At 45.3% G+C, this 13,211-nt stretch overlaps 2 protein-coding genes across 2 annotated transcripts; both read right to left on the reverse strand.

Moving 5' to 3' along the window:
• Positions 1 to 619: 619 nt before the first annotated feature.
• CCL26 (C-C motif chemokine ligand 26) lies at positions 620 to 3,307 on the reverse strand. The gene is made up of 3 exons (XM_036766656.1): positions 3,235 to 3,307; positions 3,000 to 3,114; positions 620 to 719 (listed from the first exon to the last, which is right to left on the reverse strand). Exons 1-3 carry the CDS (start codon positions 3,305 to 3,307, stop codon positions 620 to 622), a joined length of 288 nt encoding a protein of 95 aa, XP_036622551.1.
• Positions 3,308 to 6,818: 3,511 nt separating this feature from the next.
• CCL24 (C-C motif chemokine ligand 24) lies at positions 6,819 to 12,996 on the reverse strand. Its single transcript, XM_036767937.1, has 3 exons — positions 12,589 to 12,996; positions 10,432 to 10,549; positions 6,819 to 7,463 (listed from the first exon to the last, which is right to left on the reverse strand). The coding sequence occupies exons 1-3, from the start codon at positions 12,659 to 12,661 to the stop codon at positions 7,289 to 7,291; spliced, it is 366 nt and encodes a 121-aa protein (XP_036623832.1). The 5' UTR covers positions 12,662 to 12,996; the 3' UTR covers positions 6,819 to 7,288.
• Between the last annotated feature and the right edge of the window lie 215 nt (positions 12,997 to 13,211).

Consider the following 13,211-nt stretch of genomic DNA (forward strand, 5'->3'; position numbering starts at 1 on the left):
AGAGAGTCGTTGTGAGGATCATGAGAAAACCTATGTAAAGCACTCCGCAAGCCTTCAAGTACCCTATAAATGTTAGCTATTGTAATTATAGGATCATGAATCTAGAGCTAGAAGGACCTTAGGGGCCCAGGTCACTTATTTGTCAGACGAGGAAACTGAGATTCAGAAAGGTCACATGACTTAAAATCAGAGATTTAAAGGGGGCCTCTAGGCCAAACCTTCTCATCTGACAGATGAAGAAACTGAGGTCCAGCCACCTGCCCAAGGTCACGTGGTTAGCAAACAGCAGAGTCAGAACTCAAAGCCAAGTCCCCTGATCTGACTTCATCCCTCTTTAAACTATGCCATGTTTCAAAGGTATCACAGCTGAGGCCACACAGGTTTGGAGATCAACAACATTTATTATAATACATTTAGTTACACATCCTATCAAAGAAGGAGGACTTCCTAGGCAGCCTCTTTTTGGTAAAAGACCCTGCTGGACCATTCCCCTCACCGCCTCCATCATGAAACCAAGACCTTTCTGTGGCAATGGGCCTCTGGCCTCTTTGGGGCTACTGGGTTAGTGAGCAGGAGGCAGGGCTGCTGAGCCCTTCCAGTCCTGGATAGGAGGTCAAGTTCAAATAGGGACCCTCCAGGATTTCAGGGAAGCCACATATTTCTGAGTCCATTTTGCTTCAGGATCAGAGCAGACTTTGTATCCTTTTTTGGTGATGAATCTGTAGAGAGAGAACAAAAACAACCCTTATCTTTTGACTATGTCCCCATCATGGGCATGACACTAGTGATACACAACCTTAGCTTTGTCATTTACAAAATGTTCTCCTTGTATTTTATTTTTTATTTTATTTTGCAGGGGGGAAGGCAGGGCAATTGGGCTTAAGTGACTTGCCCAAGGTCACACAGCTAGTAAGTATGTCAAGTGTCTGAGGTCAGATTTGAACTCAGGTCCTCCTTACTCCCAGGCCAGTGCTCTACTTACTGGGCCACCTAGCTGCCCCTAAAATGTTCTCCTTGTAACAACCCTTTAGTGTCCTGTCCTGGACTTAGAGATAGGACAAGCTCCAGAGTCAGTGGACCTGGGCTCAAATGCTACTTTGCCTCTAATGTTTACTCCCCATGTGACACTGGTCAGCTCAGCCTCCCAGGACTCCAATGTGCTCCCTTGTAAAAGAAAAGGGTTGGACTGAATGGTCACCGAGGGCCCTTCCATATCTAGAGCTATGATTTTTAAATCTCTTTTTATTTTAGACTTAAATAGTAAAACTTAAATGCACAATAAGAAAAGAAAAAAGGTACATCACAAACAAATATTAAAACTTCAACACAAAATCAGAAAAGAAAGCATGTCATGTGCACAGCAGAACATAAGAGATGATCCAAAATGTAATAGCAATAAATGTCCATTTCAAGAAAGCCTATGTAATAACTACTACAGGTTGTGTTGAGAGCTGTCCAGCTTTTCTTTGCTTCCTTGTAAGTTTTCTTTTGTTCTCTGCTGCGCACTTTTTACTTTGTTCTTTTCTCCTCCTTCCTCCCCTCCCCCACCCCACTACAATTAAGTGTGGATATATTTATATATGTACATATACATATAGGCACAGACATATATACATACATACATACAAGGGACAAACAACATACACAAAATACACAAACACACAAACTTTTCCTAACAAATTCTACTCCTGAACTTTGTTCCTATGTTTGTGTATATCTTTCATTTCCTATCCCTCCTGACTGCTCTGTTTTACTTCTACCTGCTACCTTACCCTCCTGTCACTTAATAAAGTAATTTACTCTGGCAGCTTCCCTTCTCCCACCTCTACTTCCTCCTCTTGCTCCCTCCCTTTTCCCATTCCCATTAATCTAAACATCCTTTGATATCCTCCTTTAAGCTACTTCATCCTGCTCTCTAGAGATCCCTCCCTCATCCTCTCCCCTCCCCCATCCCCTTAGTATTTTATCTCTTTTTGAATTTAAAAGATGTATACTTTTCTAGATATATGTGTATTGTTCCCTCTTGAACCCATTCCCAATGAAAGTAGGTTTCCAGAACTAGCAGCCCTCCTCTCCATCTAATTCCTCTGTGTTGGTTCTTCCTCTCACACCTCATTTGTACAGCTATGATTCTTAAATCACTTATGCTTCCCAGGCCCCGGGCTCCCAGGCCCCTCTGTAAAATGAAAGGGTTGGACTAGATGATCTCTAACATCCCTTCCAGCTCTGTATTGATGATCTGTTACTTCCCTGCCATAGAACAGCCCCCCTCTCCATCCCATCCTACCCCCAGCTTTCCCAGAACACATTCAGGTTGTATATACTTTAACTCTAAACCCTGAGGAAAAACTAGACCTCTACAATCTTCCTGTGGGAAAACTAGGTGGTACAGTGGATAGAACACTGGGCTTGAAATGAGGAATTCCTGAGTTTAAATCCATCCTCAGACATTTCCTAGCTGTGTGACCCTGGGTAAGTTACTTAACCCTGTTTGCCTCAGGTTCCACATCTGTAAAATGAGCTGGAGAAGAAAATGGCAAACCACTCCAGTATCTTTGCCAAGAAAACCCCCTGGATAAGTTCATGGGGTCACAGAGTTAGACACAGCTCAACAACACGACAACAACACCAACAATACAATGCTCCTAGAAGCAGCTGTAGTTTCTTGGAACTGCTACATAAAGACAGAGGCTAGATCAGGTTACATCATCAATACACTAGTCCTGTGCTCAGGGAGATTTAGTGACTTAGGATCATAGAATTCTTACCCCCATTTTGCAGATAACAGAGGAACAAAGAGGGAAAGTGACTTGCCCACTGTCCCACAGCTAGTAAATTTTGGAGGTGGGATAGTGACGAATGAGTGCATCCATCAAACATTCAGTCATACTAAGGCTGTCGATGCTAATGGCCAAGCACCCTGCCTGGTCACAAGGTTGCTTTGTCTCTGGCATCTCTGAGGCCCTCTCCGCATTCTTTGGACCTGAAAACATACTCACATTACAGCAGATAGAGGGCAGCTGCTCTTGTTCAGCTCAAAGGTCTGTACCAGCCTCCTGGAGATGGGTCTGGAAGTGTATCTTTCACAACAGTATCCGGCAATGCTACCGCCTTCTAAAAATGCAAGCAAGACAGACTTGGGAAATGTCCTATCCTCCTCACCCCTTTCCCCTAACACCCAGCCCTGAGAGAAAAGAAAGGTACTTCAGGGAGCAGCTGGGGGAGCAGCCTTACGTATGGCAGCCTGGACTTTGGAGCAGAGGACTCCAACCAAGAGGACACAGAGGACTATCCTGGAGACCTTCATGATTCTGCAGCGTTCCTTCAAATTCCACCCAGCTGGACAATAGTCCTAAGGCTGAGGCTGACTCTCTTTTTATTAGGGAGGGGGGTCCCTGAAGAGATTTCCTGAGAATATTGTGGTTGGGAAAGATGTCAGGGGATTTATTTGCCTGCCTAGGCTAGAGGGATTCATCCTTGCCAGGTTTGAGAAACCACAGGTCAAAGGGCTGTACCAGTCAAGAGGAGGGAGCAGAGGTGGGAGAAGGGAAACTGCCAGAGTGAATGCAAATGGGGCAACAAGAACGCATGGTATCTGCTTCGTCCCAAGCCAAGGAACTTTTGGAAGGTCATTGCAACTTCTGGGGAAGCAAACGGGAGGGGCAGGGTTCCTCAGCAATTTTTACTCAAAGCAGCTGCCCCAGCCTTGCTGGATTGTTTAATAAGGCTTAATTTTTTGTTTGTTTGTCTTTTACATTTTGGATAGAATGATAGACTGAGAGTCCCAAAGACCAGTTCTAGATTCTGACACTTACCATCTGGAAGCCTGGGCAAATCCCTTAAGCCAGGGGTAGGGAATCTGTGGGCTTGAGGCCACATGTGGCCCTCTAGGTCCTCAAGTTTGGCCCTGTGGCTGAATCCAAACTTCACATAACAAATCTCATTAATAAAAAGATTTGTTCTATAAAACTTGGGTTCAGTCAAAAGGCTGCCCCCAAGGACCTAGAAGGCCGCATGGGGCCTTGAGGCCACCCCTGCCTTAACCTGTCTGAGCTTCTCTAAAATGCAGCCTCTAAGGGTCCTTCATGAAGTGCAAATAGGTAGTGTTCAGGGAAAGACATGATCAGACGTACAGAAAGTTATTTTGGCGACTATGCAGACGGTGGAGTAGGGCGTATAGGTCACTGAAGGCAAGGAGGTCAATTAGGAAGCCGTTGCAATATCTCAGGGAAGAAGTGATGGGGGCCTATGTGGTAAGACTGTGTGCGTAGAGGCGAGCAATATGTGGGAGAGAAGTCACGGAGATTGAATTGGCGAGACTTGGCCATTGATTGGTTGTAAGAGATAAGGGAGAAGGAAGAGACCTTAACCCCATTTACGGATAGACCCCAACTCCATTTACTGAGACCTAGATCTAGCCTACTGTAGCACAAGATGTCCTCATTCCAAAGTGCCTTGTAAAAACATGAATGGTTCAATGCAGCCCATCTACATGGTTGGCAACACCATTTAAAACCCACACTCCACTGATGAGATGCCAAAAGTACTTTATTCCCTTGCAAAGCCACTGGACTGAGGTCTCCAAGTTGAGTGAAACTTTAGAAGGGGGGAAGAAATGTTCCAGCAGGAAGAGAGCTGGTCTTCCAGGGATACTCCCAAGTGAGACCCTGCTAACCTTTCATGAGGCCCTCCCTGCCTTCTTTCCTCTTTCCACATGGTCTCCTCCTCTCTGCTGAGCACTCTAGTGAAAGTCTTCATCTCCCCATCAGGTTGAGGGGACCTGCCTCCTGGAATGATTGCCATGTCTCCAGGCTGTGATCTGAAACCGTTTTGAAGCAGGTCCATAAAGGCAGACTAGGAAGGCATGCCACCTGCAGTCCGGCCTCCTCTCCACTGTTCATTGTACATTTGTCCTTGGGTGGGCCCTTAAACCTCAGTTTCCCCACCCTCATGCAGGCTGGGAAAGCAGCAGCCCCTCAGGCCCCAGAACCTCAGAACCAACTTCCCACAGGCAGCTGTACCAGAGTCAAAATCCCTCTCTTCACCCTCCCAGAAGCCACCACTTTACAAAATTAACAGCTCCCTGAGACAATAGCAGATCATTTTAATGTCCTGCTCTGAGCACTATGTGAGTGTAAAATGGCTCTTGGGGACAGTGAAAAGTTCTGAGGGAGGGAGCTATTCAAATGATAATAGCTAGGACTTCAAGAGTGCCTTAAGGTTTGCAGACTGCTTTCCACATCTTACTCCTCATAGTCCTCTTAGTTCCTCACAGCCACTCTGTGAGGCAAGTGTTATATTATTAGCCTCGTGTTACAGATGAGGAAAGTGAGGCATAGAAAGATTATATGGCTTGCCCAGGATCCCAAAGCTTGGGAGTGTCTGAGGCATGATTTGAATGCAGGTGTTCTGACTCTGAGTCCTGCACTTTTACCCACTGGCACTACATCACCGCAAAGAGAGCCTTTTGGCAAATCCTCTCGAGAAACAAACAGTGCCCTCTTCTCTAAAATGGGATTACCTACCAGAAAGCTTCTAGTAAAAATATGCCTGTGGACCTTCTCCCAGCCCCATCTCAACCGAAGTTCAGTTTATTTCATTCAATAATCATTTATTAAACAGTCATTCAATACAAAGCACTGGGTTGGAGTTGTAGCTACAGAGACGGAAGGAGCTAGAGGCTTTGACCTCGAGGGACTTACATTCTAGGAAAAGGGATAAGATAAATACACAAATAACTAACTAGAATACAAGTTAAAATACTAGAAGTTTACAGAAATTAGCCCCTCCCCCCATCAATGCTGTAACTCCATGCCCTCCAATTGTCCTGACTGCCCACCTTGCTGGACTTCATTGTCCTCGGCTGTCAAGTGAGGCCACTGGACAAGGCCACCTCCAGGTCTGTTCTAGGTTTATGATCCTGCCTCTCACATTTGTTAGCTGTGTGACCACAGGGAAGTCATGTATTCTCTCTCATGCTTCCTCATCTGTAAAATGAGGGGCCCCTTGCCACTCTAATGATAGCATGATCCCCGAGGGGATAACTGTTTAGGTCCCCTGACTCCAAACTCAATGTAGCAGCTAAATGGAACTGCCCCAGGTAAGGCTCACTTAGGGTCTGGCCCAGGAGTGTAGGTAGAGCCTCTCTCTCTCTGATAACAATCTGACTGCTGTTCCAGGCACATCAATAACCCAGTGTCCTGCATATTTCTTTTCCATCTAGTCTTGTGACATCTTGGGAGTGGGACCATCCAGTGTGGAAACTCACTCCAGTGATGCAAGCAGGGACTCATTTGTCTTAGAGAATTGCATGGGGGTATTTAGAAGCAGAACAACTCACCCAGGGTCCCTACCAGTATGTGTCAGGGATGGGACTTGAACCCAGGTCTTCCTGACTCTAAGCTTGGCCCTGTATCCACTAGGCCACATTTTCTCTGACTCTGTATATGGTAGACAACCAACAAGTCAATCAATAATATTTGTCACGACCCTGTGCCAGGTGCTGTGCCAGGTGCCTAAAATGAAACAGTCCATGCCTCTAGAAAGTTTTTGAGTTGGGGCCTATAGGGCGTTTCTATAAGCCTCTGTGTCAGAGGGGAAAGGACCCCAACCCTCCCAATGGTGCAAATAGTAACCAAGGCATCCTTTCCCAGTGAAATCCTCATCTCCCCTCCCCTTCCTCCCTCTCCCCCTGCCAGCTCAGGACTGGGGTCATTGACTCCAGAGCTGGGGGTTGGGATGGGAAGAAACAGTATACATCAGTGGAACACTTTACAAAGAAGAAAAAGCAGTTTTGCATATATATATGTGTGTGTGTATACACACACACACACACACACACACACACACATATCTCATCTCATTTGGGAACCAGCATAGGAAATTAGCCCTGGAAGAAATCACAGAACTCAGCCAGTCAGGCCATCCCTGGAGCCAGAGGCCCTGGTCTGAATCCCAGCTCTGACAATTTTGTGACCTTGGCTGACCCTTTCTGGGCTTCAGTTTCTTTCTCTACAAAATGAAGTGGAGGAAGTTCAGTGACTTCCAGGTGCTTCTAACTCGAAGTCTGTGGTTCCATTGATCTTACAGAGGAGGAGTAAGGGACTTGGCCAGGAGAACAAAAAGGACTCGCTCTGGGTCACATGGGCAGCAGGCATCTGGGGAGCTGGGAGGTCCAAAGTATTAGCCGTTCACTCTGATGATGGTCCAGCTGAGAGAGAAGGAAGGCCGCCTTCTCTACCACCCATTCTATTCCCTCAGGAAACTGGCCAGTAAATGCTGCCCCATCCTAGTGATCCAGGGTGGTGCTGTTAGAAGATTGCTTCCTGAGGGTTTTTTTCAAGGCCTTTGGCCCAGCCACCATGACAGGCTTGGCCTCCCTAGCATCTAGTGTCTTCATTCGATCCTTGACCCACTGTCTTGCTGGGTCAGCACAGACTTCTTTGAATTTTTTGGTGATAAAGCTGTAGGGGAAGGAACAGCAGATGATCAGAGACAGAAGGGAGCTTGGGGATGTTCAAAATCAAATTATCCCATTTCATAAAAGAGAAAGCCTAAAGGAAAGAAAAGAAAGGGAAAGAAGGAAGGTAGGAAGGAAGGAAGGAAGGGAGAGAGAGAGAGAGAGAGAGAGAGAGAGAGAGAGAGAGAGAGAGAGAGAGAGAGAAAGGAAAGAAGGAAGGAAGGAAAGGTGGGAAGGAAGGAGGGAGGAAGGAGGGAAGGAAGAAAGAAAGAAAGGAAGGAAGGAAGGAAGGAAGAAAGAAAGAAAGAAAGAAAGAAAGAAAGAAAGAAAGAAAGAAAGGAAGGAAGGAAGGAAGGAAGGAAAGAAAGGTGGGAGGGAAGGAGGGAAGGAAGAAAGAAAGAAAAGAAGAAAGAAAAGAAAGAAAGAAGGAAAGAAAAAGAAAGAAAAACAAAGAAAGAAAGGAAGGAAGAAAGAAAGGAAGGGAGGGAGGAAGGAAGGGAGGAAGGAAGGGAGGGAGGAAGAAAGAAAGAAAGAAAGAAAGAAAGAAAGAAAGAAAGAAAGAAAGAAAGAAAGGAGGAAGGAAAGAAAGGTGGGAGGGAAGAAAGGTGGGAGGGAAGGAGGGAGGAAGGAAGAAAGAAAGAAAAAAATCACACATTAAAAAAGATGAATCTCTTGGGAAATATGTGATAAATATAGAGAAAGGGGACTTGATCAAGAAATGGTCCAAAATGAAAGCCAAAACTATTATCAATATGATTCAGATAATTATGATGAGCTCCAAATCCTAACCTTTGATAGAGGGAAGCATTCAGCACCTGAAGGAAGGGAAGGGGGGAGGGAGGGAGGAAGAGATGAGGGTGGGGGATGCAAAGACAAGAAAGGGTAAAGAAGGCAGGGGAATAACCTCATAGCCTCCACAATCTCAAGGAGACTGCCCCTGAGCACCACATTTAACCCAGATTATAGTAGAAAACTTAGAATGTGATGGTGTTATACCAGAAGCGAGTGAGATAGGCCACAGAGTATAAGTTTTAAGTGGAGAATTTATTAGCCGGCAGCCATTGGGGCTTCCCAAATCATGGCAACGTTTGAAGCGAGAGGGTAGTTTATATAGAGAATACAGGATTCAGTGCTTAATTATCTCTTGAAATGTCATTTTGCAGACTCAGCAAGCCTGTGTTATTTCACTTTTTATGACCATGACACAATAAGAGGAACCTCCTAAATAGATTGTAAATACAACATATCAGATAGCTGACAAAGTGTCAACTGAAATTACAACCCAGGATCCCTGTGTCCATCTTGCCATAACTCCCACAACAAGGAAGGCTCAAGATAAGGCAGAAGCCATATAATTCAAGGTAACGTCTAGGGCCGAGGCTTTCATCCTTAATGGCCATGGACAGACCAAGGGATGCTCTAAGTGTGTTGACATAAGATAGAGACATCTCTGAGCCCACTCAGTTAGACAAAGGATGATCGTTAGGCTTTTCCTGGTAATTAGCTTACATTCCTTGGAAAAGTCTTAGGGGCCCAGGACACTCGCCAAAGGGCAGGAACTCAGTCTGTTTTTTTTTTCTTATGCAGACTGGGGTTTGCAATTAGGGGCTGGGGGCAGGGTTTTTCTAGCAATAGCTGGCTGCTTCAGGTATCACGATGGAAATGAATTGTACCATAAAAACAACACGCAAAATGAAATCTGGAGTGATCCAGAGGAAATGGTGTAGTAAAAAACATATCATACAACCATTGTCCATGAAGACTTTTTAAACAAGAAGATGGCTATGAAAACTCAGAGAAAGCCGATGGAAAAGAAGTTCAGGATCCAAGGTCTGCTAGAACCTCTCAAGTTCATTGGGTCCATTTTACAGATAAGAGAAGCTGGCATAGAGAATTAGGTGACTTGCCCAGGATCACATGGCTAGTAAGTAGCTGCGGTAGAATTCAAATCCAGGCCTTTCTGACTTAAGTCCAGCATTCTGTCCTTTGCAACACAGATTTCCTAGTTTTGTTCATCATTCACTAGCTGGGGGACTTGAAGCAAGTCCCTTGCCCTCTCTAGGATCAATTTTCTCTGTAGAAGGAAGGGGTTTAAATAGATTTCCTCTAAGCTTCCTTCCGGATTTAGGAATCTACAACCAATTCTTTTTCACTGAGTGTGAGGAGTGACAGTCATGTAGGTCATGTAGGGGCCCTTGGCTCTGTGGTCTAACCTCCCAGGGCCGCATAACCAACTCTGGGGCAGAAGAAGCCACCATACGACAGCCACCCCCAGTCAAGAGACCCAATCAAGCGATCACCATTTACTAAATATGCAGCCCCTGTGTTAGGCAATAGCAATAACAAACGACCTTGGGTAAGTCACTTAAACCTCTTTTGCCTCAGTTTCTTCAACTGTCAAATGGGGATAATAGCACCTCCCTCCTGCCCATCATCTCGAATGATACATATATTTGCAAAGCTCTGGGCACAGTGCCTGGCCCAGAGTAGGTGCTGTATAATAGCTAGCTGTTACTGTTATTAAATGAGTGAAACAGTTCCTGCCCTCAAAGAGTTACCATTCCAGTGGGGAAATAGAACACATTTTGAGATAAGTAAATATGGGGATAGATACCAAATGATTTGGGTATGGGAGGAGCATTCTAGGCATGGTAGACACAGAAGGGGGATATAGCATGCTATATGGATGCGACCTCTGGAGGGCCACTAGGACTGAATAAATTTGGTAGCTGAGTGGAAGATGGATCGAAGAGGGGAGCTTGGAGACATCCTTGGGGGGGGGGTCTTTTTGGAGGGGCTTTTGAAGGCCTGAACTGACACAATGATCATATGAGTGTTGAGAACAGGATGGGTGGCAGAGATGTTGGGGAGGGAGAATCAATACTAGGCAATGAATTGATTGGTTAGAGGGTCCAGGAGAGTAAAGAGCAGGAGGTAAGAATGATTCCTAGGCCCAGGACCCAAACACTCACACCACTCCAGGCATGGAGCAGGCACTCCGGTTGGTCACTTGGTAGGACAGCAACATGCTTGCGGGGAATGCTTTCTGTGCGTACTTCGTACAACAAAGCGAGGGAACGACCGAAGCTCCTGAAAGACAGAATGAGAGGGTTTCCTCTATCTCTCTGTGGGTCTGCTTTAGGAGAGTTTTGCTGCTCAGACCCATGGCTAGGACTTCAATTTAATTCAGCAAAAAGCATTCATTAAGCACCTACTGGGTAAGGGCAACTGGAAATACAAACATGAAACCAGATACTGCTATTTCCCCAGGGAAGCTTGAACTCCAGTGTTGGGGTGAGATATGACACTGCAGAACTAAGCCCGAACCCCCAGCCCCTACAACTAGGTAGATGAGGTGGGGGATAGAGCGCTGGACCTGGAGCCAGGAAGAACTGAGTTCAAATCTGACCTTACACACTTAATAGCTATGTGACCCTGGCCAGGTCATTTAACTTTGGTCTGCCTCAGTTTCCTCTACTGTAAAATGGGGATAATAATAGCACGTACCTCACAGAGCTGTCAGGAGGATCAAATGAGGTAATGTATGTAAAGTGCTTAGCACAGTGCCTGGCACATAGTAGGTGCCTAATAAATACTTATTTCCCTTTTCCCTCCCTTCCTTCCTTCCTTCCTACAATTTTGTTCCCATCTCAAGTGTGATAAAAAGAAAGGGTTCTAGGTTTAGAGCCAGGGAACCTGGTTCTAATCTCCAAGCCATTTTACTTCTCCAGGTCTTGGTTTCTTCATCTGTAAAATATTGGGGGGCAGGGAATGGAACTCTAAATTTGCTTCCAGGTCTAGATTGTGAGCTTAGCATCAAGAAGACCTGAGTTCAAATTCTTCCTGAGACATTTACTATGTGACCGTGGGCAAAGTCACTTCACCTCTGTTTGCCTTGGTTTCCTCATCTGGATGCCTTCAGGAAACTGCAAAACTCTTTTAATGCTAGAAGGACGGGGCACGTTAACTGACCCAGACTTTTTAAAAAAATTTACTGTAATTTACCATAAATTCTCCTGACTGGGCAAACACACATTGAATGCAATTACAAGCAGATATTATAATTTTTCTTTGAAATACAAATTTCCACCCTCCTATTTCTATTTTCTTTCTTATGGAGAAAGAAAAAAATGTTACAACATGGTCCTTTAAGGCACTCTTGAATTCCAGCCCTTCTCCAAGGACCCCAAGCTGCTCAGGAAAGCAAAACCCCAACTTTAAAAGAGACAACATTGTCCCTGACTTGTTATATGACAGCAAGACCTGGAATGTGACAGAAGAGAATGGAGAGGCACACGTGGGTTTGGATGGACTAAAGCTTGGAGCAAATAACTGGTTGGACCCAGAATTCAGCAGGAAGAGGCTGATCTAGTGGAGAGAATGACAGCACCCTTCTCAGAGGGTTGTCATGATGATTGAATAAGATAATGCCTCGAAAGTGCCTCACAAATCTTAAGGCACATGTAAATAGCTTTCTTGATCAGTAGTAGAAGTAACAGTAGCAGTAGCAGTAGTAGTAGGAGCAGTGGTGGTGGTGGTAGTGGTGGTGGTGGTGGTAGTGGTAGTGGTAGTGGTAGTAGTAACATCCCACATCCCCTCTTCCTTCTCTGTTCCCCTATTGTCTGCCTGCTTCTCTTCCTTCCACTACCTCCCTGAGTCTAGTTGACTTCTTATGGAATCATGGAATATCAGAATGGAAGGGACATTAGAGACCATCTAGTCCAACCCTCTCATTTTGCAGATGAGAAACCTGAAGTTCTGGTTGGGTGGGGATTCACTCAAGGCAGAAAGCAAGGTGATAGTGAACCATAACCAGAACCCAGGGCTCCATACACTGAATCCTGTTACTTTTCCCCACTACATTGGTGTAACAGGGATGCTTTGATACAGCAGTGCATGTTGTGGCCTAACCCTGCTGCTCCCTGGCACTTAGCCTTTCTATTCCTGGCTCTTACTGACCCTCTCCATCCCCAGTCGCTAACACTTGTCCATTGCACTCAACTCTATCCCACTCTATATCCCTAGGCTCTTTGCCTCAGGAAGCAGAGATCATACTACCCATACCTTCAGCACAGGGAGGGGAGGAAAGGAGAAGAGAGGGAAGGCGAGTAGAAGGAATTCAATCTTACCTGCTGCATAGGCAGTTGGATAACAGATTACCATGAGTAAGAGGTGAAGGAGAATCACTATGGAAGTCTTCATGGTCTTGTCAGGGGAGGAGAGATGGAGGAATGGACCTAGGGATTTTTGTAAATAGTTAAGTACTTGTGAAAAAAATTTAAAACAAAACAAAACAAAACCAGATAGAAGAACTCTAGAGAATGGGCTACTCTTGCTCCTCTGACTCCTCACTAGTTTCTCCACTCCTTTTATAGTTCCCCAATAAAGAGGAAATATCCTTTCTTGCGAATAAAGAATCCCCAGTATTTTACCGCCCAAGAAAAGGGAAGTTGGAGGCGGGGCTGAATCAAGGGGTTTACTTTGGGGGATGCTGAAAAAGGACTGATCCGTAACTAAACCTCATTTTTTCCATTTTCAGGAGGTGGTCCTTGGCGGGATTTTCTCAAGAGTTGGGCTGGCTCCAGCTGATTAATCAGTGGAAGCAAGCATCCAGAAACTCCGCCCCACCCTCTCTTTTTGCATTCCTGAGAACACTTACCAGAAAGACTTAATTAGATCAAGTTAGCTGCTACTGGCTTGGGAGTGTTCATAGGTTCACAATCTAGAGCAGGAAGTCATCTTAGAGGTCTGA

Source organism: Trichosurus vulpecula, chromosome 7 (assembly GCF_011100635.1).
Source record: "Trichosurus vulpecula isolate mTriVul1 chromosome 7, mTriVul1.pri, whole genome shotgun sequence".
NCBI lineage: Eukaryota > Metazoa > Chordata > Mammalia > Diprotodontia > Phalangeridae > Trichosurus > Trichosurus vulpecula.

Bases quoted from the DNA above. Each gene is read 5' to 3' on its own strand.
- CCL26 (XM_036766656.1), bottom strand. From the start codon at position 3,307: ATGAAGGTCTCCAGGATAGTCCTCTGTGTCCTCTTGGTTGGAGTCCTC. The intron at 3,115-3,234 runs GTAAGGCTGCTC...TTGCATTTTTAG, and splicing joins CAAAGTCCAGGCTGCCATAC to AAGGCGGTAGCATTGCCGGA. The intron at 720-2,999 runs GTGAGTATGTTT...CTCTCTCTACAG, and splicing joins TGCCCTCTATCTGCTGTAAT to ATTCATCACCAAAAAAGGAT.
- CCL24 (XM_036767937.1), bottom strand. From the start codon at position 12,661: ATGAAGACTTCCATAGTGATTCTCCTTCACCTCTTACTCATGGTAATC. The intron at 10,550-12,588 runs GTAAGATTGAAT...TCTGTCTTTCAG, and splicing joins TCCAACTGCCTATGCAGCAG to GAGCTTCGGTCGTTCCCTCG. The intron at 7,464-10,431 runs GTGAGTGTTTGG...CTTCCCCTACAG, and splicing joins TGCTCCATGCCTGGAGTGGT to CTTTATCACCAAAAAATTCA.